At 42.9% G+C, this 27335-nt stretch overlaps 2 protein-coding genes across 4 annotated transcripts in view; one reads left to right on the forward strand and one right to left on the reverse strand.

Moving 5' to 3' along the window:
• Positions 1-6279: 6279 nt before the first annotated feature.
• On the forward strand, positions 6280-17876 carry MPHOSPH6 (M-phase phosphoprotein 6). The gene is made up of 5 exons (XM_058155324.1): positions 6280-6443; positions 13957-14069; positions 14425-14515; positions 15709-15809; positions 17213-17876. Exons 1-5 carry the CDS (start codon positions 6393-6395, stop codon positions 17352-17354), a joined length of 498 nt encoding a protein of 165 aa, XP_058011307.1. The 5' UTR covers positions 6280-6392; the 3' UTR covers positions 17355-17876.
• Positions 17877-23249: 5373 nt separating this feature from the next.
• Positions 23250-27335, reverse strand: part of LOC131184232 (arylamine N-acetyltransferase, pineal gland isozyme NAT-3-like) — a 38516-nt gene continuing 34430 nt past the window's right edge. For 2 of the 3 annotated variants that reach the window (XM_058155317.1, XM_058155318.1), the window contains one exon: positions 23250-26896. In XM_058155317.1, coding sequence (XP_058011300.1) covers positions 25982-26896 — 915 coding nt within the window. In that variant the 3' untranslated portion in view covers positions 23250-25981. Of the gene's footprint in view, positions 26976-27335 lie in introns of all 3 variants that reach the window. The other variant, XM_058155319.1, reaches the window with a different exon arrangement.

Here is a 27335-nt window from a genome sequence, read left to right on the forward strand (position 1 = left end):
CAGGGCTGCAGAAGAGTCTTTTTTAATTATCGCAGCCCTTGGTTGCTATTAATCATAAGTGATGTCTTAAGTTCTCACGCTCTGCTTTTTTTTTTTTAAAGCCCGCAAGGAACAAACAATAACTTCATTACCATCCCTGTAATGATTTGGTTTCAAGACGCAGAAGTAAGGGGCCAGGTGTTGCTTCTGGAAGTCGTCCCCACCTTGGCTGGGAATCAAGACTTTGAATTAAGGAAGATGGGGGGAGAGGGAGTGAAAGATCTGAAGGTTTTAAGCTCAGAAGACGAACAAGGTAGGTTGGAGAGTTGAATTGGCTTGTACATGCCTCTGAATATTTAAATACGAGCGATCCCACTGGAGGCAATACAAAGAACGTCTTTATAAAAGATAAAAGTGACATTGGGTGATAGCGTGAATTTGAGAGGCCTTCAAGCTAGTCTAAAGAAGACGTCAATATCATAAGACAACGTTTCTCAACCTTGGCAACTTTAAGGTGGGTGGACTTCAACTCCCAGAATTCCCCATTTGCTGGCTGGGGAATTCTGAGAGACGAAATCCACCCATTTTAAAGTTGCCAAGGTTGAGAAACAACAGAATAGAGGCATGGGATACTCTACTAGACCAGTGATTCTCAACTTTGGTAACTTTTAAGATGCACGGACTTCAACTCCCAGAATTCCCCGGCCAGCCATTCCAGGTAGTCCTTGATTTAAAACCATTCATTTTGTGACCGTTCCACATTACAGCAGCACTGAAAAAAAAGTGACTTACAAACATTTTCGACGCTTATCGCCATTGCAGCATCATCCTCATGGTCACGCGATCACAATTCAGACTCTTGACTCATATTTATGACGGTGACAGCATCCCGGGGTCGTGTGATCCCTTTTTGGGACCTTCCGGTCAGCAAATTCAATGTGGAAACCAGATTCGCTTAACAACCATGGTACTCATTTAACGCTGCAGTGATTTGCTTAACAACGGTGGCAAGAAAGGTCATAGAACGGGGCAAAACTCATTGAACAACTGTCTCCCTCAGCAATGGAAAATCTGGGCAGTACTGGGGTTTTAAGTCGATCCCCCTGTTTATTTTTTAAAGTGAAATCTCTAACTGGGTTTTTCTTTTCATTTTGTCTTGTTGCCTAACCTCCTTTCAATTTGCTGTAGGTTGTTAATTTCCATGGGTGGGGAAGAGTCCCCTGGGCTGCCTTCTATTATTGAGAAGGAAACATGCCATGTTTTATTTTTTTAAAAAATTATTTTCACCAATGTACAATGCTCTCCCTCTCACAACATATGAAACGCTGGATGGCTAGCAAGTTCAGCGCTCAAGACAACCAACCGCCCAAACAGAAGTTAGAAACACGGAAATATAAGAAAAAAGATTAATGAAACAAGGGGGAATTGTTAAGATAAAGGTAAAGGTTCCCCTCGCGCAAACGTGCTAGTCGTTCCCGATTCAAGGGGGCGGTGCTCATCTCCGTTTCAAAGCCGAAGAGCCAGCGCTGTCCGAAGACATCTGCGTGGTCATGTGGCCGGCATGACTAAACGCCAAAGGCCACAGAACGCTCTTTCCTTCCCACCAAAGGTGGTCCCTATTTTTCCACTTGCATTTTTTTACGTGCTTTCGAATGCTAGGTTGGCAGAAGCTGGGACAAGTAATGGGAGCTCATCCCGTTACACGGCAGCACTAGGGATTCGAACCACTGAACTGCCGACCTTTCGATCAACAAGCTTAGCCTCTTACCCACTAAGCCACCGCGTCCCTGTTGTTAAGATAGAGAAGTAAATATTATGATGATGATGATTTTTATTATTATAGAATTGATATCAATATAATGAATATGGTTGTAAATGCTATGACTATTATCGTTCAAAACTATTTGTACCCAGACAATGCACTGTTTAATTGAAAATGGAATTTTTCTGTTAAAAAAATAAAAATAAAAACTTTATGCAAAAAAAAAAAAAGAAGACAATCAATGACAACCAAATAAAACAGCAATAAATATATTCACACAACATTCCGATATCCATTAATTCGTACTTTTTGTCCGATTTTCCAACAATACTCTCATTATCATCCGGAAAGAACAGAGAAGCGTTCTGCAGCTGCTTAATGAAAGCTAACCTTGAGTTAGTTTTGCTCTTTATGGCAACACGATCACTAATACATACACAGGGGAAGGGGGAGAATCCATTAAGTTGATTAGAAGTTGCTTCTTTTAAAAGAATAAACCCCCTCCCCCAAATAAAACCCCCAGACTCTGGCTGCAATTTCCAGAGCCTCTAACTAACCAAGCGTTAGCGGCTATAGGATTTGCCATGACAGATCTGAGCCGTGATCCATCATAGTGTCTCGCTGCGGTAGTTTTCACATTTAGTAAAGCCGTGTAGTGCAACATCCAATCATTTTTTTTTTCCTACAGTAGAAGTTTAGAAAAACAGGAAGAATCGGTGCTCGGTAAAATAACTCGGGCAACTCAGTTAAACTTTTAACGCTTTTCGGGGTAACTCTTTTTGGTAGAGGACCTGTATACTGAGTCGAAAAAGAAGGCTGTGAAAATATCTACAGACGACTCACATCCTGGACATAAATCGTTTCAACTTCTACCCTCAAAGCAACGCTACAGAGCACTGCGCACCAGAACAATTAGACCAGTGATGGCGCGTGCCAAAGCAGGGGGAGTGTGTCAAGCACGTGCGTGTCCACACCCATAATTCAATGCGCTTCATCCCTCATGGTCCCCATGCTTTTGGCACATGACGGCACAGTGGACCTGGTAGGCCCATTTTTCACCCTTTCCAAGCTCCAGAGGCTTTCTTGGAGCCTGGGGAGGGCAAAAACGGCCTCCCCCCTCCCCCGGAGGCCCTCCGGAGGCCGGAAACAGCCCATTTCCTGACTTCGGGTGGGCCCGGAAAGCCTGAAAATCAATTGGCCGACGAGTGCATGCGCACTGGAGCTGAGCAAGGGCAACGCTTGGGAGTTGAAGTCCACACAACTTCAATTTGCCAAGATTGGCCTCAGGGATTGTAAAAAGCCATCTCCACAAGGACACAAGTACTGCTAAAAAGAGATTTTATACCATCCCTACAGAATTGCAGAGGGTAGGACATCTAACCTGACTGAGCTGAAAGCCAAAATAAAGTGAATATAATTAAGATGATTAAAGACTACCAGATCTGGGCTGCAAATATCTGGAGGCCCACTAGATCAGGGGTCTCCAACCTTGGCAACTTTAAGCCTGGAAGATTTCAACTCCCAGAATTCCCCAGCCAGCTTTGTTGGCTGGGGTATTCTGGGAGTTGAAGTCTTCCAGGCTTAAAGTTGCCAAGGTTCAAGACCCCTGCACTAGATAATAGCATAAAGAAAAATCCTTATTCAGACCTTAGATTGGGTTGCTTTTTTTTTTTTTCTTTGTCTTGCAATCCTCCAGTTAAAAATTCTCTGTTGGCTTATTTTCACCAAAGCTGTCTTTTAAACCAACTGCATGGTTAAAAATACCAGAATATGATCTATATTTCAGCGACTATGGTAAAAAAACACACACAGAGACACAAGCGCAACGCCCGCCCCCCCCCCCAAAAGTGAGACAGAAAAAAAAATGACAATTTAATCAATCAGCCTCTATTCCTTCAGGGGGGGAAATACTTAAAATAACCTATAAACTTTAGAAGCTTCCATCACTCTGAAATAGGCCTGCAGCACCAATGTTTATTAAAGTGACAAATGCAGTGTATTCACTTTAGAAACGGCGAAGCCGGTGGGGTTGAATTCTGGATTGTCCTCATCTTAAGGTCAAAAAAATATCTACTTTTTCCCCAATTTAGGATCCCTCCCAAGAAAGATGGTTAGGAATTAAAATAGTCTCAGACTGTCACAGATTGTGATTCCCCATCCTCTTTTTTTAAATATGGCTTGGGAATATTACTTACGCAGTATCCTTGAACGACCTGAATAATTCCAGATTGGCTGGAACCAACCCGAAAGAAAGAAGGGGAATTTTAGCAGACTCTAAAATTCGGGAAAGGAGCCCATGACAAAAAAAAAAAAAGGGAGAAAAAAGAAGGAAGCAAAGAACAAAAGAAATTAAACAAAGGGCATTTATCCATGCAGGGGTCATTCCTTCATCTATAGGATGACAACTGAGCATTTTATTGTGTCCAACTCTCGACAACTAACAATAATGAAATTGGGGACCTAGGCCATCTGACAGTTCTTTGCTGCCTCTGGAGTTTCAGGAGTCTGACATCAGCGAGGCAGAAGAACAGCATCAGCCTGTTCCCAGTGTGAGAATGCGCAGAGCTGCCAGAAGACAGGAATAATTAAGAAAGCAGGGTCGACTTGGGAGTAAGGCTTGGAGATGATTGGCCCCTCCCATAAGACATAAAAGAGAAGCGAACTGGACGTGAGCTTTTGCATGAAGCAATTTATTCATCTGGTTGATAAAAGCTTTGGGAAAGTTCTGTTTGACTCTGTGCTAAGTTTGGCCTTGACACGCGTGTGGCAATTAGCTCTGTGGCAGCATTCCAAGGAAGATAAGGTAGGTGTTTGTAAGCACTCCTCTGATAGACTGTTGGAGAAGCCTTTCAGACTGGGAATGTCTGGCAATAATTCACAGCCGTTTGAATTAAAGAGGTTTGCCGGGACTAAGTTTGTGCTGTATACATTCTAAGGAAGCCTAGAGTAGAACAGATCTATCCCTAGGTACCATCACTTCTCCCTGCCTCCCAAGGTTGTTCCGCACACCCCATTACATCGCCTCATCCCAGCCCTATGCCTGAAGAAATATCCAAACTTTTAAACCTTTTTGGAACAGAATTTGGGGTGGGGGAAAGGTGTTCTACAGAGCACCACCATTTTTCAGCCCCACGTCTGATTGGGGATTCAGTGAATGTTTAAGTGGCTTTCCCCCTTGCTCGTCAGAAGCTCCCAAAAGGGGATCACGTGACCCCGGGGCACAGCAACGGTCGTAAGTACAAGTCAGTTGCCCAGCATCCGAATTTTGATCACGTGACCATGGGGACGCCACAAAGGTCGCAATTATGAAAAACGGCCGTAAGTCACATTTTTCAATGCTACTGTGACTTCAAACGGTCACTAAATGAACTGCTGTCAAAAGAGGAATACTTGTTTTGTTTTTTCATATTTTTTTTCATCTGACATTTATGATGTTGTGTTTGCAGCTCATAAGGATGGATGTGTGAACAGGACATCCCTTGGATACCATCACCCATCTCCTTCCACTTATAACTGTATGACTGTAACTTTGTTGTTTGTATCCTTACAATTTATATTGCTACTGTTTCCTGATTGCTTATTTGTACCCTATGACCAGGGGTGGGTTTCAGCAGGTTCTGACCAGTTCTGGAGAACCTTTAGCGGAAATTTTGAGTAGTTCGGAGAACCGGTAAATACCACCTCTGACTGGCCCCACCTCCATCTATTCTCTGCCTCCCAAGTCCCAGCTGATCGGGAGGAAATGGGAATTTTGCAGTAACCTTTCCCTGGAGTATGGAGGGAATGGAGTTTTTGCAGTATCCTTCCCCTGCCACGCCCACGAAGCCACACCCACAGAACTAGTAGTAAAAAAATGTGAAACCCACCACTGCCTATGACTATCATTAAGTGTTGTACCTTAGAATTCTTGTTGAACATATCTTTTCTTTTTATGTACACTGAGAGCATTTTTTTTAAATTTACATTTATATCCCGCCCTTCTCCGAAGACTCAGGGCGGCTTACAATGTATAAGGCAATAGTCTCATTCTATTTGTATATATTTACAAAGTCAACTTATTGCCCCCCCAACAATCTGGGTCCTCATTTTACCTACCTTATAAAGGATGGAAGGCTGAGTCAACCTTGGGCCTGGTGGGGCTTGAACCTGCAATAATTGCAGGCTGCTGTGTTTTAATAACAGGCTTCTTACAGCCTGAGCCACCACAGCCCATATGCACCAAAACAAATTCCTTGTGTGTCCAATCACACCTGGCCAATAAAAAATAAATAAAATAAATTCTATTCTATTCTATACTGAACATGCTTCATAAGTTTCAGTTGTGACTCTCTTTCTTGCAAACTTCTTTTTTGAAACTCCCCCCGTCCCTTCTCCTCCAGGAACATTTTTCATTTCATCACTCTGAATTTTACATGATTTTTTTTTTAAAGGTCTCATTCACATTTGACTTCCAAGGTAAAGAAAGTAAGGGCATGAGCCAAGAAGTAAGGCATCAGCGGGGACTACTGAGCATGCGCGGGCCATGCGCATGCTCATTCACCCCCCAGCGCCACAAAGTGGCGATTTCACGACGAGGGGCCGCGGCCCGGTGAGCGACAGAAACCCGTAAAAGGCGCTGCGCTTTGAACGGGGATTTCGGCTTCGCCTCGCCATGGCTCGGGACGTGAAAAGCAAATTATCCAAGAATCTCCTCCGCATGAAGGTAAGAGTCGTCTGAAAGGACTCGCTTGTGCGAGCTGAGGCGAAGGCGTTCGGAAAAGGGAGGGGCCACCGCGACTCTTTCCGAACCGTTTCCGGCGGCAAACGAAGGCAAACCCGATTGGTTTCGGCTGGCTACGAACGTGGAAAGAGCCGCCAATTGGAGCCGAGGGGCGTGGCCCCGAATACTGCCGAAGAGCTTCGGATGTGGGCGCCGGGTGGGAGGAGGAAGGCGAGGAGCCTCGTAGACGATTCGAAGGGAGCCGAGGCGCTTCGGGCTGAACGCGTGGCGAAGTTCTTCGCCCTGTGCGCATGCTCAGACCTCGAAATGATGCTTTCTAATCTTTTATTAAATTGGATTCTCGGCAAAAAAATGCTTGTCGGAAAATGCAGTTTCCACCCCTGATTTGCTTTTGCTCGCCTGCATTTCTTCAGGGTGCAAGGAAAGCACTCGGTACATGCTTGCAAGCCTGCAATAGTTTTGCAAGAAAAGGGGATGCATGGAGGTGCTTAAACCTGCATTTTAACATTTTATCTTTTACTTTTACCTATTATTATTATTATTATTATTATTATTATTATTATTATTATTATTATTATTATTGTTATTGTTATTGTTATTGTTATTGTTATTGTTATTGTTATTGTTTACATTTATACCCCGCCCTTCTCCGAAGACTCAGGGCGGCTTACAATGTATTATTATTAACAATTATTATAATTATTATTAACAACATTTCATTTTTTTTACAGCCTCAAATGAATGCAGCCGGGTAGATGCATCACATTAAGCCAGCGTTTCTTTAAGATGTGTGGACTTCAACTCCCAGGATACCCCAGCCAGCACAGCTACCTAGGGAATTCTGGGAGTTGAAGTCCACATATCTTAAAAGTGTCCAAAGTTGCCCAAAAAAAACCAACAACAACCAAAACACTAGTTTAAGCATTTCAGATTGTTTTTCTAAAAAGTTCACAGCCCTTCTGAAGGGTTTTATTTTGCAAGTCCTTCTTTTCCCCAAAGTAGTTGGAGACTTTGCTAAATTAGATCTGTTGTTGGTCTAGGCTAAATTTTTGCTGGGGGGGAAAAAAGCCCAATATTTCTCTGTGCCTTTGGAAATCTCTTTCACGCTTTCTGCTTTTTCCATTTGCTCCTTATTTATTTGTTTGCGTAGTACATGCACGGGGGCCCTGCAATTTGCAAGAAGGACTCTTGGTGACTTCCAGTTCAAAAAAGCATGAAATTACATAGCCAGGCCAGCGAAGAAGAGACTAAAACTGTTTGAAAAGGAATTAAAATGATGCACATAGAGATGAGTAATAATCACAGAGGTCCAAAAAATTTTAAGTAGAAATTAGCAGTTGGAGGGGGGGGGAAATAAGCATATTAGAATGGTTTTTTTCCCCATTTGTTTCACTTTCTTGTTTGTCTTACTATTTTATATTTGTACTTCAGCCTTTGTTCTAGTATAATAAGTATGACTTTTTGTTGCTTTTTGCTTTTTGTTTATTTGTTTACCTAAGAAAAAAGCGTGAAAACGAGGAATTTAAAATGTAAGGTAATGCAATTTAAACAATACAGTAAAACTTTTTAAGGGTTAAGGCACCCAGGCTGGAAACCAGGAAACAGTGAGTTCTAGTCTCGCCTTAGGCATGAAAGCTGATTGGGTGATTTTGGGCCAATGGCCAGGAGACGGAGAGTTCTAGTCCTGCCTTAGGCATGAAAGCCGGCTGGGTAACTTTGGGCCAGTCACTGTCTCTCAGCCCAGCCCACCTCACAGGGTTGTTGTTGTGAAAAATAGGAAGAGGAAGGTGTATTTTGCCACCTTGTTTGTAAAAATAATAAAGATGGGATATGTCGTGTCCCACTCCTCCTCTGACGGCCGGGTCAGGGAACTCCTTATCAAGCGTGCCTCTGCAGCTTTGCCAAAGTTCTGTCAGAGTTCTCAGGGCAGGATGTGACTTCAGCAATCCAATTTAGACTTTGCCTGACTCAAAGAATGCCAGAAAGCAGATCCTTTATATAGGTCATGGGGTGTGGCTCCATGACTCAGCACTTATCCAGGCCTGCCCCTCCCTTCCTTTTGCTGACGTCGCCTCTCCACTCTCCAGAAGCGTGGGTCCCTCCAGCCTCCAGCTGCCGGCAATTCCAGCTCGTGACTGGCTTCACACTCCCCAGGCTCACATGCTGTGGGGGAGGGGCCCAGCTGCTTCGTTTGTCCGGGCATGGTGCCAGGACTGGGGGCTGGAGGCATGTCAGGCCATTCGTCTTGCTCGGTCTGTCCGGGCATGGTGCCAGGACTGGGGGCTGGAGGCATGCCAGGACATTCTTCTGCACTATCAGCGTCCGGCAGGAGACAAGAGGGGCCTGGCTGCGGAGAGGGGGGCGAGCGAGGCACAACAGGATACAAATAACTGAAATACCTGAAATATCCGACATAAACCTCATTCAGATATTTTACATTATACATGGCTTCTTCATATGAGCTGGCCCCATTCTCCGGGGAAGAGCCTGCCCTTGTGGAAGGGGAAAAGAATCAGGGCATCCAAACCCACCATAGAAGAGAATATTTGTAGCTCAGGGTTGAACTTTGGGGACTTCCATGCTCTCTGAGCTTGGCTTGTTTTCTTGCAGACGTCTCATGACCCAGCTAGGTAACATCATCAGTGCTAGAGGGGAATAGGAATTGATCTGCATGTTACCTCCGTACTTGGGCCATGAAATGTCTACAAGAAAACCACCAAATTCAGAAAGGGACCACCAAAGACCCCACAAATCTGCAATTTTTTTAAAAAAAATTTGTTGGTGATCTGCAAATGAGGCCATCCTGGTATGAGCTTTTCATAGTCCAAATCTTGCTCCATTGCAAATACAGGTAATCTTCAACCTAACGACCACGACTGAGCCCAACATTTATGTTGCTAAGTGAGACATTTGTGAAGCGAGTTTTGCCCCATTTTACGACTTTCCTTGCCCACTCCCCCCCCCCCGTTGGTTAAAGCGAATCACCGCAGTTGTTAAATAAGTCACACGGTCGTTAAGCGAATTTGGCTTCTGTCTTGACTTTTGCTTATCAGGAAGTCGCAAAAGGGGATCCCCTGAACCTGGGACACCGCAACCGTCATAAATACGAGTCAGTTCTCAAGCATCAGAATGTCACAGTCATAGGGTGAAAAATGGTCATAATAGAATAGAATAGAATTCTATTATTGGACAAGTGAGATTGGATACACAAAGAATTTATCCTTAGTGCATATGCTCTCAGTGTAATTAAAAAGAAAAGATACGTTCATCAAGAATCATAAGGTACAAACACTTCATGATAGTCATAGGGTACAAATAAGCAATCAAATCATATTAAAAAATAGACAATATAAATTGAATGTTGAAATAAAACTTTTTAAAAAGAAAGAGATAAATTGTAAGGATACAAGCAACAAGGTTACAGTCATACAGTCATAAGTGGGAAGAGATGGGTGATGGGAACGATGAGAAGATTAATAGTAGTGCAGATTCAGTAAATAGTTTGACAGTGTTAATGGAATTGTTTAGCAGAGTGATGGCGTTCAGGGAAGAAACTGTTCTTGTGTCTTGTTGTTCTGGTGTGCAGTGCTCTATAGCGTCGTTTTGAAAGTAGGAGTTGAAACAGTTTATGTCCAGGATGCGAGGGGTCTGTAAATATTTTCCCAGCCCTCTTTTTGACTCGTGCAGTATACAGGTCCTCCATGGAAGGCAGGTTGGCAGCAATTGTTTTTTCTCCAGTTCTAATGATCTTCTGAAGTCTGTGTCTGTCTCGTTGGGTTGCAGAGCCAAACGAGACAGTTATAGAGGTGCAGATGACAGACTCAATAATTCCTCTGTAGAACTGGATCAGCAGCTCCTTGGGCAGTTTGAGCTTCCTGAGTTGGCGCAGAAAGAGCATTCTTTGTTGTGCTTCTTTGATGACGTTTTTGATGTTGGCTGTCCATTTTAGGTCTTGAGATATGGTAGAACCTAGAAATCTGAAGGTCTCTACTGTTGATGCTGTGTTGTCTAGTATTGTAAGAGGTAGAAGTATGGGAGGGTTTCTCCTAAAGTCCACCACCATTCCTACGGTGTTGAGTGTGTTCAGTTCCTTTTCTTCAGTGCCGCTGTAGCTTCCAACACTTAGTAAGCGAACCTTTGCAAGTCGTGGACTGTGTGTATACCTTCCCCTCTTCTCCAACTTAACCCATGCAGCCATGTTGTGAGTGGGATGATTCGATATTGAGTTCAAAAGCCGGATTAATCTCAGTTCGGTGCCTAATGAACTCCACTCCTGTTCTGTAATGTAACCGCATCATTCAGCCAAAGACACGGCTCTGATTGATGATGGCTCCGTTGGGTTTTTTTTTTTTTTTCCTTTCAGAAGAAGAACCTCTGAGCTGGATTGCCATTAATTTTTAAAAATATAAATACTCATCCAATATTTATAACTCAATATCGCCGGCCCTTCATGGTTTGTTTGCTTCAAGTTGATGTCAGAGCCATTACTTTTTTCTTTCTTTCTTTATCTCCGTCTCTGAGGCCGCCATTAAGTTATGGGATGTTATTATTATTGTTTTTGTTGTTGTTGGAAGAAAAAAAAACGAAGGCCAAGTGGGATTTAAGAGAAGAAGAAAAAAAAATAAATAAACCCCACCGTTTATTTATTTTGTTCTCCCTTCTCAAGCCCCTAAGCGGTTACTGACTTGACGGAGAAGTTTGCTGGTAGATCTGACAGGTGATTTAAAAGGGGGTTGTCTGCAAAATGATCCATGGATTTGACAAAAGGTTGAGAGGCTCGAGTGCTCGGAATTAGCCCTCTCGGAGGGATTTATTCAGGATTGCAGCCCTAATCCCTTTTCCATGGAAGTGAATTTCGTTCTGTCGGATCAGTGGGTCTTCTGGATGGCTGGGCTCAATGCGTATACTCCAGGCTGTGCCACAGAAACATAGAAAGCCTGATGTCAGGAAAACAACTAGGGACAGGCAGTCCCCGACTTACAACAGTCCATTTAGTGACCGGTCAAAGTTACACAGCAAAAAAGGGTCATAGGACCGTTTTTCACACTTACAACCATTGCAGCATCCCTGTGATCACGTGATCAAAATTCAGATGCTTGGCAACTGGTTCACATTTATGACGGTTGCAGGTGTCCCGGGATCGTGGGACCCCGTTTTGCGACCTTCTGACAAGCAAAGTCAATGGGGAAGCCAGATTCATTTAACAGTCGTATTATTAATTTAACAACTGCGGTGTTTCACTTAACTGTGGCAAGAAAAGCCGTATAATAGAACCATTATAAGAGAAGAGAAGACAAGAGGGTAGGGTAGGGTGTAGAGAAGAGTAGAGTAGAAGAGATTTGAAGAGAATAGAACCATGAAAAGAGAAGAGAAGAGAAGAGAATCATGACGAGTGGAATGGAGTGGAAGAGAGGAGAGGGGAGGAGAGAGGAGGAGAGAGAAGAGAAGAGAAGAGAAGAGAAGAGAAGAGAAGAGAAGAGAAGAAGAGAAGACAAGAGGGTAGGGTAGGGTGTAGAGAAGAGTAGAGTAGAAGAGATTTGAAGAGAATAGAACCATGAAAAGAGAAGAGAAGAGAAGAGAATCATGACGAGTGGAATGGAGTGGAAGAGAGGAGAGGGGAGGAGAGAGGAGGAGAGGAGAGAGAAGAGAAGAGAAGAGAAGAGAAGAGAAGAGAAGAGAAGAGAAGAGAAGAGAATTCTTTATTGGTCAAGTGTGATCAAACACATCAGGAATTTGTCTCCCGTGCCTAAACTCACAATGTACATCCAAACAGCAAGTCATAAGCCATAAACCATAGTTGCAATCATAGATAGAATAGAATAGAATTTTATTGGCCAAGTGTGATTGGACACACAAGGAATTTGTCTTGGTGCCTATGCTCTCAGTGTACATAAAAGAAAAGATACCTTCATCAAGGTACAACACAATTGATGGTCAATATATCAATATAAATCATAAGGATTGCCAGCAACAAAGTTACAGTCATAAGTTACCAACAACAACAACAACAACTGATAAACCATAAGAAATTTGCTAGGGCAGCAGGCAGGAGCCACTGTCTGTTTTTCAGATCCAGCCGGTATGCAAATGATATGGAAATGAGCAAGCAGCCTTCTGCTCCAGGCCGGCTTCGTCCTCCCGCTGCTGAGTGCTCGCCCGCGGCTCCATTCCCTGCAAAATGGCACCTTGTGTCAAAAGCCAGAGGCGGCGGCGGCGGCAGCAGCTGAGCTGCAGTTGCAACACACACCTGGATGGGAACGTTCAAAGACCGAGGCAGCCTTTCCTTTTCCACAGCTTGCTAGCCCTCTTCTCTTCCTTCCTTGCCCCAGGTTTAAGCTCCCTCCTGGAAGCACAAACAAATCATCGTTTGTTATGCTTTCCTCCCCCTCCCTCCCCCCTTAATCCTTTGCCTCGCAGCTGTTCAAATCGGGAGCTACCCATTTTTATCGCAAGGTGTTTTTGCGTGCTTAATCTTTTTCAGGTGATTATAGCCACTGTTAACGGGATGGTGGTGTTGTTTTTTTGTGCGGAAAACAATATTCGCCTAGAATTTTAATTGAACGAATTTAAAAAAAATCCCTTGCCTTCGTAACGCCATTTTTCCCCCCTTTCCCTTTTTTTTACTTTTCTCCAAATAAGGGCCAGATTTCTTGAAGAAGAAAAAAACAACAAAGTTATATATGTGGTTATGACACGTTTTAGTATGTCATTCGTTGTGTGTCACCTTTCTCTTCTAAGGATTTATCACATCATTGAGTGATGAATAACATTTATTTATTTATTTTATTTATTTGCATTTATATCTCGCCCTTCTCCGAAGACTCAGGGCGGCTTACACTATGTCAAGCAATACGAATTCATCCATTTGTATATTATATACAAAGTCAACTTTTATTGCCCCCCCAACAATCTGGGCCCTCATTTTACCTCCCTTATAAAGGATGGAAGGCTGAGTCAACCTTGGGCCTGGTGGGGCTTGAACCTGCAGTAATTGCAGGCAGCTGCTGTTAATAACAGACTGTCTTACCAGTCTGAGCCACAGAGGCCCTTTTATAATGCAGTAGTCCTCAGCTTACGACCACAATTGGAACCAGAAATTTCAATTGCTAACCAAGGCAGTTGTTAAAATCAGTCGCCCGATTTTTTGATGTTGGTTGTTCGGCAAATCAGTGCCCTTGTTAAATGGTTGCTAAGCGAATCTGGCTCCCCCCATTAGCTTTGCTTGTCATAAGCCAGCTGGGAAGGTCGCAAATGGGGATCATATGACCTTGGGACGCTGCAACCATCTTAAATCCATCGCGGTTTCCCAATGCCTGAATTTTGATCACGTGACTTTGGGGAATGACGCAATGGGCCGGTGTAACGTCGGAAAACTGAACGTTTTGTAAGTTGAGGGCTAAGCTCCCACAAAGTCGCTTGATGGTAAGGCGGGCAGCCTACAAATTTAATAAATACATTTTAAAAAACCGGGGTGCCTTTGCGTCTTGTCTTTCAGTTCATGCAAAGGGGCTTGGATTCGGAAACCAAAAAGCAACTTGAGGAAGAGGAGAAGAAAATAATCAGCGAAGAACATTGGTTTCTGGATCGACCGGAATTGAAAGAAAAAGAGTAAGTTGGCTACCCTTTTAGTCTTTGCAGGTGTGGGAGGAGATGGGAAGATAAAAAGCAGAATGAACAGGTTAACAGCATTGGAAGGGACCTTGGAGGTCTTCTAGTCCAACCCCCTGATCAAGAAGGAGACCCCATACTATTCCAGATAAATGGCTGTCCAGTCTCTTCTTAAAAACCTTTAGTGGTTTTTAAGAAGAGCAGCCACAACTTCAAAACAAAACCAAAAACAAGCATTGGCTTCTCCAATTGGATATCAATCTGGAGGTTTTTTTAAAAAAAAATAAGAAAAAGAAGTTGGATAAGCTCAGCTTGCTTGTTTGGTCCTCTTTTTAAAGCAATGATTTCTTCACAGGAGCCTCGTCATAGAGGAAAGAAGCTTCGCGATGTGTGAAGATCTTCTGTATGGCAGAATGTCCTTCAAAGGGTTCAATCCTGAAGTTGAGGTCTTGTTTTCTTTGAGCCTATAGCATTCGTTCATCCTCTTGGGGATCTGGCTTAGAAAAACGGTTCAAGATCAGTGAAATTCCTGATTCAGTTTGTACCATATTGAAATAAGTGGGTGGATGATGGAGGGAGGGAGGGAGGGATAGATGGATGGATGGATGCATTCATACATACCATGGATGGGTAAATGGATGATAGATACATACATACATTAGAAGGAGGGATGATAGATACATATGATGGGTGGATGGATGGGCGGGCGGGCGGGTGGATGGATAGATCCATTCATACATACAGTGGATGGGTGAATGGATGATTATACATACATACATACATACATTAGAAGGAGGGATGATAAATACATATGATGGGTGGGTGGATGGGTAAATGGATGATAGATACATTTATAATGGATGGGTGGATGGCTGAATGGATGGTTGATAGATACATGCATACATTGAAGGAAGGGAGGGATGATACATAGGATGGATGGATGTTACTTTTGGTTCTAATGAATTCACTACGTATAAAAGCAGAGAGCATTCATGGCTATTTCAGAAGAAACCACCTCCAGACCAGTTGTACTTATACAACCTGCTTAACCTGGTTGCTTAATTAACCATTTTCTGAGTTTGGGCTCCACATGAAATATTTGCAGCGCTGATCGGTTCAGAATTTAACCAGAGAGCTGACTTAGAGCAATACCTCTGGACTGTGACTCTTAGTGTCTTGCATTCTGCCATCGATTGACTGGTTAACAAATAGAATGTGATGAGAAGCTTTCATCTCCGCTTCACCTGTGGAAAAGAAAAATCCCAAAGCTGTTTTCATCTTGATCCATCAAGATTAACATATTTTTAACGACGCCAGAAATAGCATTTGTATGGCATTCTTACTGGAGCAGGAGCATCTGTGGACTGGAGGGCCTTTGTGGGCTATAAGCCACAAGGAAAGATGCTACAATTAAGCAGTTAGCCGTAATAATATTCTCCGAGGGTCAGGGTGATATCAAACTTGGCCCCGAGTCCTTCAGGTAGAAAGAAAATATTGAGGTACTTAATGTTTGAATTGCTTGTCTATTCATCTCCCTCATTCTTGCCAAAATCGGTCTCCTTGAGTTTTTTTCTTTTCTTCAAGGAACGTAACACCTAAAGTGATATTCCAGTTTTGTTTTGTTTTTTTTCATTTTCAGAAGTTAATGGTCCAGATGAATTCAAGGTACAAGACAGAAGACATCGGGGAGGAAAAGAATGTGAAGGAAACTGATGTATCGGATGAGGAAATGGCTAGAAGGTACTTCTTCCCCATTATAACACAAATAACGTTGTCGAGATGTGTTTTTTCGGCCTTTCCCCTCCCCCCTCCTCGCTCCAATCTAAAATGAAAGTTCTCCCAAATGACCAGGCTTTTGATGTTCAAAACACTTGTTTTGCAAGAGAGTATTTTATAACAGAAATAAGCTTTTGACCTGATGAGTTCCTTTTTTTGAAAAACAAAACAAAACAAAACCCCAAATAAAAATGCTTTGCTAGCTTTCTCCAGGCTACCTCAGTCTCAGACATCAGCCCCAATACTTACTTTCTTTCTTTTTTTTTATTGGGTTCACAGCCAACAAAAACATTAGAGGAAATATTTATAGGTGTTCCTAGAGAAATCATTTCAAAATCTTTTTAACGCATTTGGCTCTAAGGGGGACTGCAAAACAGGATGCTGCAGCCGGAGGCGGGGAGCAGGATTTTAAATTAAAAGCTGGATATCTTCAGCGGAAAACAGAGAGCCGGCTTGTTATAATGGTTAAAGTGTTGGTCTAACTGGGAGACTGTGAGTTCTAGACTTACCTTAGGCATGAAAACCGGCTGGGTGACTCTGAGCCAATCACCAGGAGAGTCTGTGAGTTCTAGTCCCGCCTTAGGCAGGAAAACCAGCTGTGTGACTCTGAGCCAATCACCAGGAGACTGAGAGTTCTAGTTCCGCCTTAGGCAGGAAAACCAGCTGGGTGACTCTGGGCCAATCACTAGGAGATTGAGAGTGCTAGTCCCGCCTTAGGCAGGAAAACCAGCTGGGTGATTTTGGTCCAGCCCCTCCCTTTCTCAGCTCAACCTCACAGGGTGGTTGTGAAAAATGTTGGCCAAAATTATCCATCCAAATTTGGCAAAAAATGATAAGGCTATTTACGCCGTGCCCTAGTTCAAACACACCAAGTTAGGAAAGGTTGTTTGAGCTAATTGTTCATAAGGACTTCCTTGCAAGGTTGGTGACCCCGGTTATAGAGTGTGGAACAAATTATATGAATGGTAAAAAAAAAAGGGAATCAAAACAATAATTCGGAATGTTAAATTAATTGGGTTAAAATTAGGAAGTGTAAATTACAGAACAGTGTTAACCTGACAGGGATGGTTGTGTGAATAGTTACAAAGTAAATATAAGTACTTAGATGAATAATTGAACAAAAATAGAGAACATGTATTTATGTCAATGCAGAAATTCTGTAAAATAATATATAATGTAATGTTACGTTTGTTATGTTTTTTAATGTGTTTTTGTCATCATCGTGTTTTTCTTTTATTCTGTTTTTAAAAGTCAAAAGCTTAATGAAAACTTTTTTTTTAATTAAAAAAAAAGATTATTTCGTGATCTTCTCGACGGCTACAACCGTGTTTGAACATTTCTCTCACATTTGCAATGATTGTTCGCAGGTATGAAACATTAGTGGGAACCATCGGGAAGAAATTCCTGAAGAAAAGAGACCGCCATGTTTTGCAAGATCCTATCGAGGCGGAAAGCAATGAGAGGAGGCCCATCAAAATGAGAAAAGGATTTTTAAAACCCCAGGATTAATGTCGGATGTCGTGTGTGTTCCTGCAAGGAACAGAAAGTTAGAATGCCATTTATTTTTGTAAATTGCTGACTCTCCCAGACAGGACTGGTCCTTTTTTTCCTCTCCCGCCCTCCCCCCCCCCCAATACTCAAAGGACGTTATACATCCTCTCTTCCCCATGCACAAATTTTTGAGGAGCACAAAAGCAGATGTAAGCGGATGTTGGTAAATAGTAGGGAAATCGTTCCTTTTTTTTAAGAAACAGAATTCAAGGCTTGGTTTTTATCTGCTTCGTCTTGAAAAACGCATTCCTAAGGGGCAGGCGTTTTTAATTTCTGAAGATGTTCTCCAGGTGCCTTAACATTATTTTTGTTGAGGAAAACACGGATTCCCAAAAGAAGAAGAGGGTTAAAGCAAGGGGTGGTGGGAAATGCATCTTTTTGCTGTAGCCTCTTTTTGGGGGACCGGGGGAGACCTTTCTTTAATGTATCAGCCAAATGGGCCTATTATCACTTAGAAATAAATAATAATTATGTTCCATTGCAGGCAGGGTCTATGTGGGTTTGTGCGTATCCCAAATGGAAGAAGATTCACTACACAAAATCAGAGAGATATATTATTCCCACAGTACGGCTGGTGTTCGACCTATGACCGCAATTGAGCTCAGCATATCTGTTGCTAAGCAAGACAGCGGTTAAGGGAGTTGTCGTGTCCCTCTCCCCCTCCAACGACCGGGTCTGGGAAGTCTGTATCGAGCGTGGCCACGAAGCCTCTGCAGCTTTGCCAAATTCCTTTCAGATTTCTCAGGGCAGGCAGGAATCCAAGGTGTGACTTCAGCAAACCAGATGAGACTTTGCTTAACTCAAGGAATGCCAAAAAGCAGATCCTTTATATAGGCTATGGGGTGTGGCTCCATGACTTAGCACTTATCCAGGCCTGCCCCTCCCTTCCTTCTGCTGACATCGCCTCTCAGATCTCCCACTTTAGATTGTCTTCTGCTGTTTGAGAAAGGGAGGGGTCAGAAGGAGTAGGTCCGGGTAATTCCAATCCCTGGCTGACTTCCTCTGATGGCTGCGTGTGAGTGTTTGTTCATTCCTGACATCCCCTCCAGGCATGGGGCCAGGGCTGGGGGCTTGGAGACATGCCAGGCCGTTCCTCTTCATTATCAGACTCTGAATCTGATAGCAGGCCCGGCAGGAGGAGGGAGGGGCCCGGCTGAGGAGAGGAGGGAGGACGAGGCACAACAGGAGTGGCACCACCTTTTACGACCTTCCTTGCCACAAATGCAGTTGTTAAGTGAATCATGCCGTGGTTAAGCAGATCTGGCTGCCTCCGTTGACTTTGCTTGTCAGAAGCCAGCAAGGGACATAAATACATGCCAGTTGCCAACGCCTGAATTTTGGTCACGTGACCATTGACGAGGCTGCAGGGGTTATAAGTGTGAAAGCCTCTGTAAGCCGCAGCTGAAGAACGATGTGAAAGAAAGCTTAGGAAATTTCAAGCATTATTTTAACAATTTAACATTACACACACAGTCGCGCGCTCACACACAAACACATACCGTTGTTGCTCAGTGTGGCTTTGTTACAATTAATTCTCCCATGTCTTACCGAAATATGTATAAACAGAAATTAGTGGAGATTGGAAATTAAGTCTTTGCAAATATTGGCACTTTTAATTAAACTGATATCGTTCTCCCCTCCCCCCCCCCCCAATGTTAAGGATTTAACTGGATTTTCATTCCCTGCTCGGTTTATTAAACATGCTCTTTGCAAACTATGTGCACCCAAAAAATCAGAATTGAAATAATGAAGACGTTTTCCTTTTGCAATAACTACAAAACGCTCCAAAAATAGGAAGGAAGCAAGAAGATGTGATCTCTCAACGTACAGGTCCTGCTAAATATTTAGGCGCTTATAATTTCTCCAAATTATTATCATCCTGTGTTAACACATTCCAGTCCTTGATGGTATGTTGCCTCCCATTACATTGCATACGTTTAAGGTTACAAATATATTATTTCTGATCAGGAAGAACCAGGACAGTAGCTCTCCATCATTCAAGGACTTGATCGAAGGAACATTTACCATATTTTACTTTTACTTTCCCCCCACCCTAACTTCTACTTGTTGCCTAAAAACATATAAATAGTTTAGAGGCTGGATAGAATCTCTCCTGGATACAGTGGTTTTCCAGGAAAGTCCTAAGCTTAATTTTAAAGGAAATTGTTTCCTGCAGCCATTCCCCCACTGAATGCATTTTCTCTCTGAACCAAGAGAATTCTCTCTGAATTTGTCTGAATCCCTCTGAAAGCTGTCTGAACCAATGGCTAATGCTGGGTCTCATAAATCATGAATTACAGCCAAGTGGTCCCTTAATGCCCTGGTTCTCGGCTTCCTCTCTGGAATTTCTTTGAAACATCATTCTGAATTCTATAAGCCCAAAAAGCTTTTCACAGTGCCATCATTTTTAATTAGTTTCTTTTTACATTTGCCTTCCAGGAAGCTTATATATAAGGATATGTTGCAACAGCTCTCTCAAATAACTCAAGGTAGAAATACAGGTTTTTTTCCAGCATCCTGTACAAGCTGTGCTGTAGGAAAATCCTTAGCAGGAGACCATTACCTTAGAACAGGCTTATAATAAATTTGTGGAGAAAAGGGATGAAAAACAACTAACATTCACCCTATGTGCTGAAAAACTAGACTACAAAAGCCTCAACTTCATATGCTCCTTAGTGCTAGGGATGATCATCACTGCTGGTTTGGGATTTATTCCCTATATATACAGCACTTGCCAGTATGGATGAGGGAGAGCTTTTCTCCTTGATAATTCCTTGCTTGAGTGCCCAAAACATATCCTCTCAAGTAGCCCAACAGCCAGATAAGCAGGGATTAACACCAGACAAACCACCAAGCAGAAACAATACCCTGGGAAGATTACAGTAGCAACCAACACTGGCAGAGGCCAGCTACCTTGAGGTTTTTAGGAAAATTAGGGAGTTGGGCAGCATCAGCCTCTCTGAAGAAAGTGCAAAGAAGATGATGGGACTGGAGGCTAAACCATGTGATGATTGAGGGTATGTCAATCATGATGTTCTGTCCCCCCTCGCCTCTGTCCGAGTGATGGCTTAGTTAGCCGGCACTATAAGCTCTGGCAGCAAACTAGCGAGCGTCTGCCAAGTGTCTCTGTTATCTCCCTCGACGCCGATGAGTCATCCAGGAACAAACAGTATTTCAGCTCTTAGTTAAGCAGTTGATTTGCCTGCTACGAAGAGGCACAGCAGCTTTTGCTGGTTTTATATCCTGTGGGGTGTGGCTCCATGATTCAGCACTTCCTAGGCCTGCCCCACCCCTGCTTCTGTTGTTCCCGCCTTTCCTGCCTACAAAACCTAGGGTCCAGCCAGGCCTGATTGCCATCAGCTGGGTCTGGAGGCATGGCCTGGGGGGGAAGAGTCAGGGGACGGAGGCCTCGTTATCTCCTCCACCTGGCCTGCCTCTGGCTCCTGGAGCTAAGCCAGGGAAGCCGGTGCTCCCAGGGTAAGTCCTGATGGTCCTTCCCCCTCACTTTCCAAGTCACTTTCTGGCAGGGGGCCCGGCTCGGGGGGCGCAGACACAACACATGATGATGATTGAGGTAGACTAAGTATGTCTAGTCTTAACGAAGAGAAGGTCTAGAGGTGACATGATAGCAGTCTTCCAGTATTTGAAGAGCTGTCACGGATGAGAGAATCAGCCTCTTCTCCAAAGCACCTGAGGGCAGGACAAAGATGGAAACTTATCAAGGAGACATCCCAGCTAGAATTAAGGAAAAATTTCCTCACACAACAATTAAACAGTGGAATGACTTGCCTCTAGACGTTGTGGGTGCTCCATCGCTGGACATTTTAAGAGTTTGGACAACCATATGTCTGACATGGTAGAGGACCGTGATGGCGAACCCATGGCACGCGTGCCACAGGTGGCACATGGAGCCATATCTGTGGGCACGCGAGTGTTGCCCTAGCTTTTATGTACACGGATATGGCTATGATGAATAGTAGTCCTAGGTTTATGTTGGTTAATGCTGATGGTATTGGAATAGGTGTTCACGATGTCAGTGATAGGGTTAGGGCTATAATTGGTGAGATAGTGAATAAGATTGGGGATGATATAGTTGGTTTCGTTGCTTCTTTTGTAATTAGTTTTAGTCCGTCTGCAATTGGTTGTAGTAGTCCCATAGGGCCCACCAGGTTTGGTCCTTTTCGGTGTTGTATGTATCCGAGTAGTTTTCGTTCTAGTAGGGTAAGGAATGCTACTGCTATTAGGATGGATAGGATGTATAATAGTGGGTTGATAATGTTTAATAAGAGAGTAATAATTATTAAGGGTTTCTTAATTAACCTTTTCTTGGTTTAATGGTGGTTGTGTGGATGTTAAAGCGTGCTTTTAGTATTGGCTTTGCTGTATCGGTCCTTTCGTACTGGATGTAGCGTGTTCATAGATAGAAACCGACCTGGATTGCTCCGGTCTGAACTCAGATCACATAGGACTATTAATCGTTGAACAAACGAACCCTTAATAGCTTCTGCACCAATAACTTAATAGCTCCAGCGCACATGTGCATGCCGGCCAGCTGATTTTCACTGGAAGTCGGGAAATGGGCTGTTTCTGGCCTCCGGAGAGCCTCAGTGGGGGGGGAGGCTATTTTTGCCCTTCCCAGGCTCCTAGAAAGCCTCTGGTGGCTGGGAGGGCGAAAAACAGGCCTACTGGGTCCATTGTGTCATCACGTGCCAAAAGCAGGAGGAGCGCAGGGGGCCGTGTGAGCATGCACGGGGGGGGCAGCAGGGGGCATTGAATTATGGGTGTTGGCACACGTGCTCAACCCACCCACCCCATGCTCTCCCCACTTTTGGCACACGACGGTTAGCCATCACTGGTATAGGGTCTCCTGCTTGAGCAGGGACTTGGATTAGAAGACCTCACGTTTCCTTCCAATCCTTTTATTCCATGTTCTCCGTTCTAAAAACAGGAAACTGAGGTCGTTCACAGGCTCCAAAAGAAATTTGCTTCCACCTCCACCGAGACATTTGAGATACAGAAGTTACAAACTTAGCAGTTACACCATTTGATCCCCCCACCCCCACCCCCCCGGCTTATTAGACTGTGACTTGTGACTTGATCAGTTCAAGTAAATCTTGATTACAGAGGATAAGACAGAGAGAGATTGTAGTTTCACTATTCGGTTTCTTATAGCACGTTCTCTGACCCCCTCGGAGGTCTCAGGGTGGCTCCTGGCAAGATAGAAAGCAATAAACCCATACGTTCTAACCCAGTTAAGATTAGAATTCGCTGGGTAATTGGAAAACGAGAAGCGATTTTCAATTTGCCATTTGATGCAAAGACTATAGTGAGAATCCTACTTCTTGCAGGCGTGATTTAGCAGTTTCAATCGTTTTTTTTGTCTTGGGAGGATTGCTATTCTCAGCGTTGCCCAACGGTGTGCTGTATTCTCACAGGAACTTTATACCAGACCCTTTGGGACTTCATAGTTTCACCGCTGGCAAGCAAACCCAGGTGCTTTTTAAAAAGGAGTCAGATTTTTAAAACCCATGCTGAATTCAGGGAGGGAGGGAGAGAGAACACACTTGTAAAATATTTAATTTTTATTTTATTTATTTTATTTATTTATTTTGTCACAACAATATATGTAGGTATCATACAAAAAGATTATATAGTATATAAACACATATATGAGTAAATATAGGAGGTATAAGTATATGTATATGTATATATATATATATATATATATATATATATATATATATATATATATATATATATATATATATATATATATATATATATATATATATATGAAGAAGAAAAAAAACAAAAAACAATAGGACAGGAACGGTAGGCACGTTTGTGCGCTTATGCCCGCCCCTTATGGTCCTCTTAGGAATGGGGTGAGGTCAATAGTAGAAAGTTTTTGGTTACAGCTTTTAGGATTATGAGAAGAGACCACCGAGTCAGGTAAAGTATTCCAAGCACTGATGATTCTGTTACAGAAGTCATATTTTCTGCAATCTAGATTAAAGCGGTTGACATTAAGTTTAAATCTATTAGTTGCTCTAGTATTATTGCAATTAAAGCTGAAGTAGTCTTTGACAGGAAGGACATTACAATAGATGATTCTGTGAGTTAAACTTAGGTCTTGTCGAAGGCGACGGAGTTCCAAGTTTTCTAAGCCTAGGATTTCAAGTCTGGTGGGATAAGGTATTTTATTGTTTTCAGAGGAATGGAGAACTCTTCTTGTAAAATATTTCTGGACACGTTCAATTGTGTTGATGTCAGAGATGTGGTGAGGGTTCCAAACAGGCGAGCTGTATTCTAGAATTGGTCTAGCAAATGTTTTATATGCTCTGGTTAGTAGTGTTGTGTTTTTTATCAAGACTACTTCATATTATTTTAGTAGATATCTCAATAGATAAAGCTCCCTGGGCAGATTTACAATCAAATCCATGTAACCCATGCGCAAAAATCCAAGTAAGAATATATACATTAAAATCAAAATACCATGTACACCGTCTAAAATTGGCAGCAGCACTCTGATCATTCAGAATTCAGGTAAGAATCAAAATACAATTACAAGTCACTTATAAAGTCCAGGACAAACAATGCTAATATAGGTGCTCGGCGACCAACCTTGGAGAAGGAATTTCATCACTCGGGTGCCACCACAGAAAAAGCTCTTCCCCTTATCCATCTTCACCTCTTTTGGAGAACCTCATTAGATGATCTTAAAGTCAGTGCAGCTTCGTACAGGAGATCCCACACCTTCATATATATCCGGATTTAAGGCCTTTTTAAATCCCTATCTATCTTAGAGACCAGATAAGGACTGGAAAGATACCGATTTAAAATCTCGTCATTATGGTAAAGCTAGAGATAGCTAGGGCCCAGTCAAAACTCAACACTGATAATCTTGCAAGAGGTTTCTTATCCCTTTTCGTACTTCAAAGTAGACTTACTTGTCTAAGCCTGTGGCAAAGCCTAGACACAGCAAATTCAGCTTGCATAAAGGACTTCATTTGCTCTCTAAATTGACCGGAATTTGCCCAAGAAAATAAAATATCTTTGTTGTGGCCCGCCAGCGGTCAGCAGATCTGGCAGCAGATTCGGAGAGTGAAGAGGTTGGGGAGGAACATGGGCTAGTCCTGGAGTCTGGGGAAGGCCCTGATGAGGGCTCTGCATCGGAGGCAGAGAGGGGGCCAGGGCCATACGCCAGTTATCAGCTGCCTTCGGAGTCAGACATCAGTGAGGCAGATGAACAGCTGGAGCCTGTTCCCAGTGTGTGCATGCACAGCGTTGCCAGACGAAGGGAACAGCTAAAGAACAAGGGTCAACTTGGGAGTAAGGCCACAGGTAGATGATGAATGGCCCCTCCCAGAGGGAATAAAGAGGAGCAAAGGGGGAGTGGAGTTTGCAGGAGACACTTAGTTCACTACTGGATTCTTGCCAAGTATTGCTGGCGTCTGAAAGATATCGGCCTGGACACTCTCCAAGCCTGATAAAGGTCAGTAATTGTGAATTACCTTGAAAGACTGTGGGAGAGGAAAGATTTTGCTGGAGAGGAATTCACTGTACATTAAATAAAAGGGGTTTATCGGGACGAGGACTCGGCTTCATGCTGCTGGGGAAGCCTAGGTCAGAACAATCTTCTTCTCTAAAATGTTCACCCAATATTCCTTTAGATCTTTGTGTGGTGAGAATTTATTTTATTTTATTTATTTTTATTTATTTGTCAAGCATGTATGTATAAGATAACAGGTAAAAGTATAAACATAATTTGAATACGTGAAAAGAGTAAGTAAAAAAGAATATTAGGATAGGGATGGAAGGCATGTTGGTGCACTTATGCACGCCCCTTACAGACCTCTTAGGAATGGGGTGAGGTCAACAGTAGACAGTTTAAGCTTAAAGTTTTGGGGTTTGGGGAAGAAACTAGAGTCAGGTAATGCATTCCAGGCATTGACCATTCTGCTGCTGAAGTCATATTTTCTACAATCAAGTTTGGAGCGGTTTACCTTGAGTTTGTATCTATTATTTGCTCCTGTATTGTTGTGGTTAAAGCTGAAGTAGTCATTGACAGCAAGGAAGGACATTGTGGTAGATAATTTTATGTACTATGCTTAGGTCAGACTAAAGTCGGTGTAGTTCTAAGTTGTCTAAGCCCAAAATTTGGAGTCTGGTGGCATAAGGTATTTTATTATGGGTAGAGGAATGGAGGACTCTTCTTGTAAAATATTTCTGGACTCTCTCAATTGTATTTATGTCCAATATGCAGTGCGGGTTCCAGACAGATGAGCTGTATTCAAGAACTGGTCTAGCAAATGTCTTATATGCTCTAGTTAGTAGTACAATATTACCAGAGAAGAAGCTATGCAAGATTAGGTTAACAACTCTTAGTGCCTTTTTGGCAATGTTGTTACAGTGGGCTCTGGCACTTAGATCTTTAGAAATAAGTACGCCAAGGTCCTTGACAGAGTGAGGGTCATCTATCTAATTTGTTTTTTATGTTTTGATTTTTTTTGCTTCCCAATTTCATTTCCGTTGCTTTAGGATGAACCAAGTTGTTGAGCGAAGTTCACCCTTGGCCAGCTGAATTAAAACATGAGCGCTGAACAGGTGTTCAGAGGGACAAACGTTTTGTCCAGCTGGATTTTGAATCTCTCCTTCAGGATTTTCTGCACTTCTTCACCTGTCAGGACTGTGCTTACGACTAGATCCATGCCGTCTTTAAAATTATATTTGGTTTCAATCAGCATCCACCCAATCAAAACTAGAAATCCATCAGTAGTCTGGAGACTACAGATGGACTTCCTTAAAAACAGAGAACTTGGATCAGTTTGGAGTTGTAAACAGGCCGGCCGGAAGTCATCTATTGTCTTCGGTTGCAAAGTAAACAAATAAATGTTCTTACAGGTCACGTTTTCTCCAATATCAGAACAGGGAATGTTGTTCTCAAAATCCATCCTGAATTTCTTGCGCTTCATTTTGTGAAAGTACCACACTCCATCCTTCTCCGTGAAGCAGAAGATTCCTGGGGTCTGAGGTTGGTTCTTCTCAGAAATCAGCTCCATCGGTTGCCACATCTGATAAGCCACCCCAAAACCACCATCAACAATGTAGGTTTTACCTTCAAGGACGACTTTGATCAGAACATGATTGACATCTTGATAGTAGGCCTTTCGCTCTGGGTCATAAACACGAGCACCTAAAAGACCAACTTTGTAGCCCATGGTCTGGAAGGCCCAAAACAGAAGTTGGTTGTTCTCCATGCACCATCCGCCACGGTTGTTCGTCACAATTTTATCATACACCGATTCTAAATCCATCTGAATGGTTTCGCCACAATGGAGGCTGAGATTTTCAAAGGGCACTGCGCGGATGTGATGTTGAAAAACCTCAGTTAAGGTTTCCAAGTCTGCTTTTTCCTGGGAACCTTTGTAACAAATTCTTTCAAAATAATCCTTAATATTCATGATGGGGTTTTGGGGTTTTGTTTTGTTTTTTGGTCCCTGCAGAGTGAAACAAATAGTTTAACTCATTGTATAAAAGTATCTCCACCGTTGGTTTTATTTCACAGTTGCATGAAACCTGGAAAGTAAAGTCATATCATTATCCTCTGTATTTCTAATTTGGGACATCATACAGAGCAAAAGTCATGATTCAGCCTTTTAACGTTTTACCATTAAATTTAATGGCGCAAACCAGTGTTTTTCAAACTTGGCAACTTGAAAACGAGTGAATGTCAACTCCATAGTTGTCAATTTCCCAATTGGCTGGGAAATTCTAGAAACTGACACCCACTCATGTCAAAGTTGCCAAGTTTGAAAAACATTGGCTTGCATCACTCCCCTCCCAAGAGAGATCTTTGGATTTGCAAAATGTGCAGATAATGTCTTAAGGTTGATAGATTGATAACAGCTCTCACCTCCCTCCTCCCCTGCTCATCCT

This window comes from Ahaetulla prasina, chromosome 12 (assembly GCF_028640845.1).
Source record: "Ahaetulla prasina isolate Xishuangbanna chromosome 12, ASM2864084v1, whole genome shotgun sequence".
Classification (NCBI taxonomy): domain Eukaryota; kingdom Metazoa; phylum Chordata; class Lepidosauria; order Squamata; family Colubridae; genus Ahaetulla; species Ahaetulla prasina.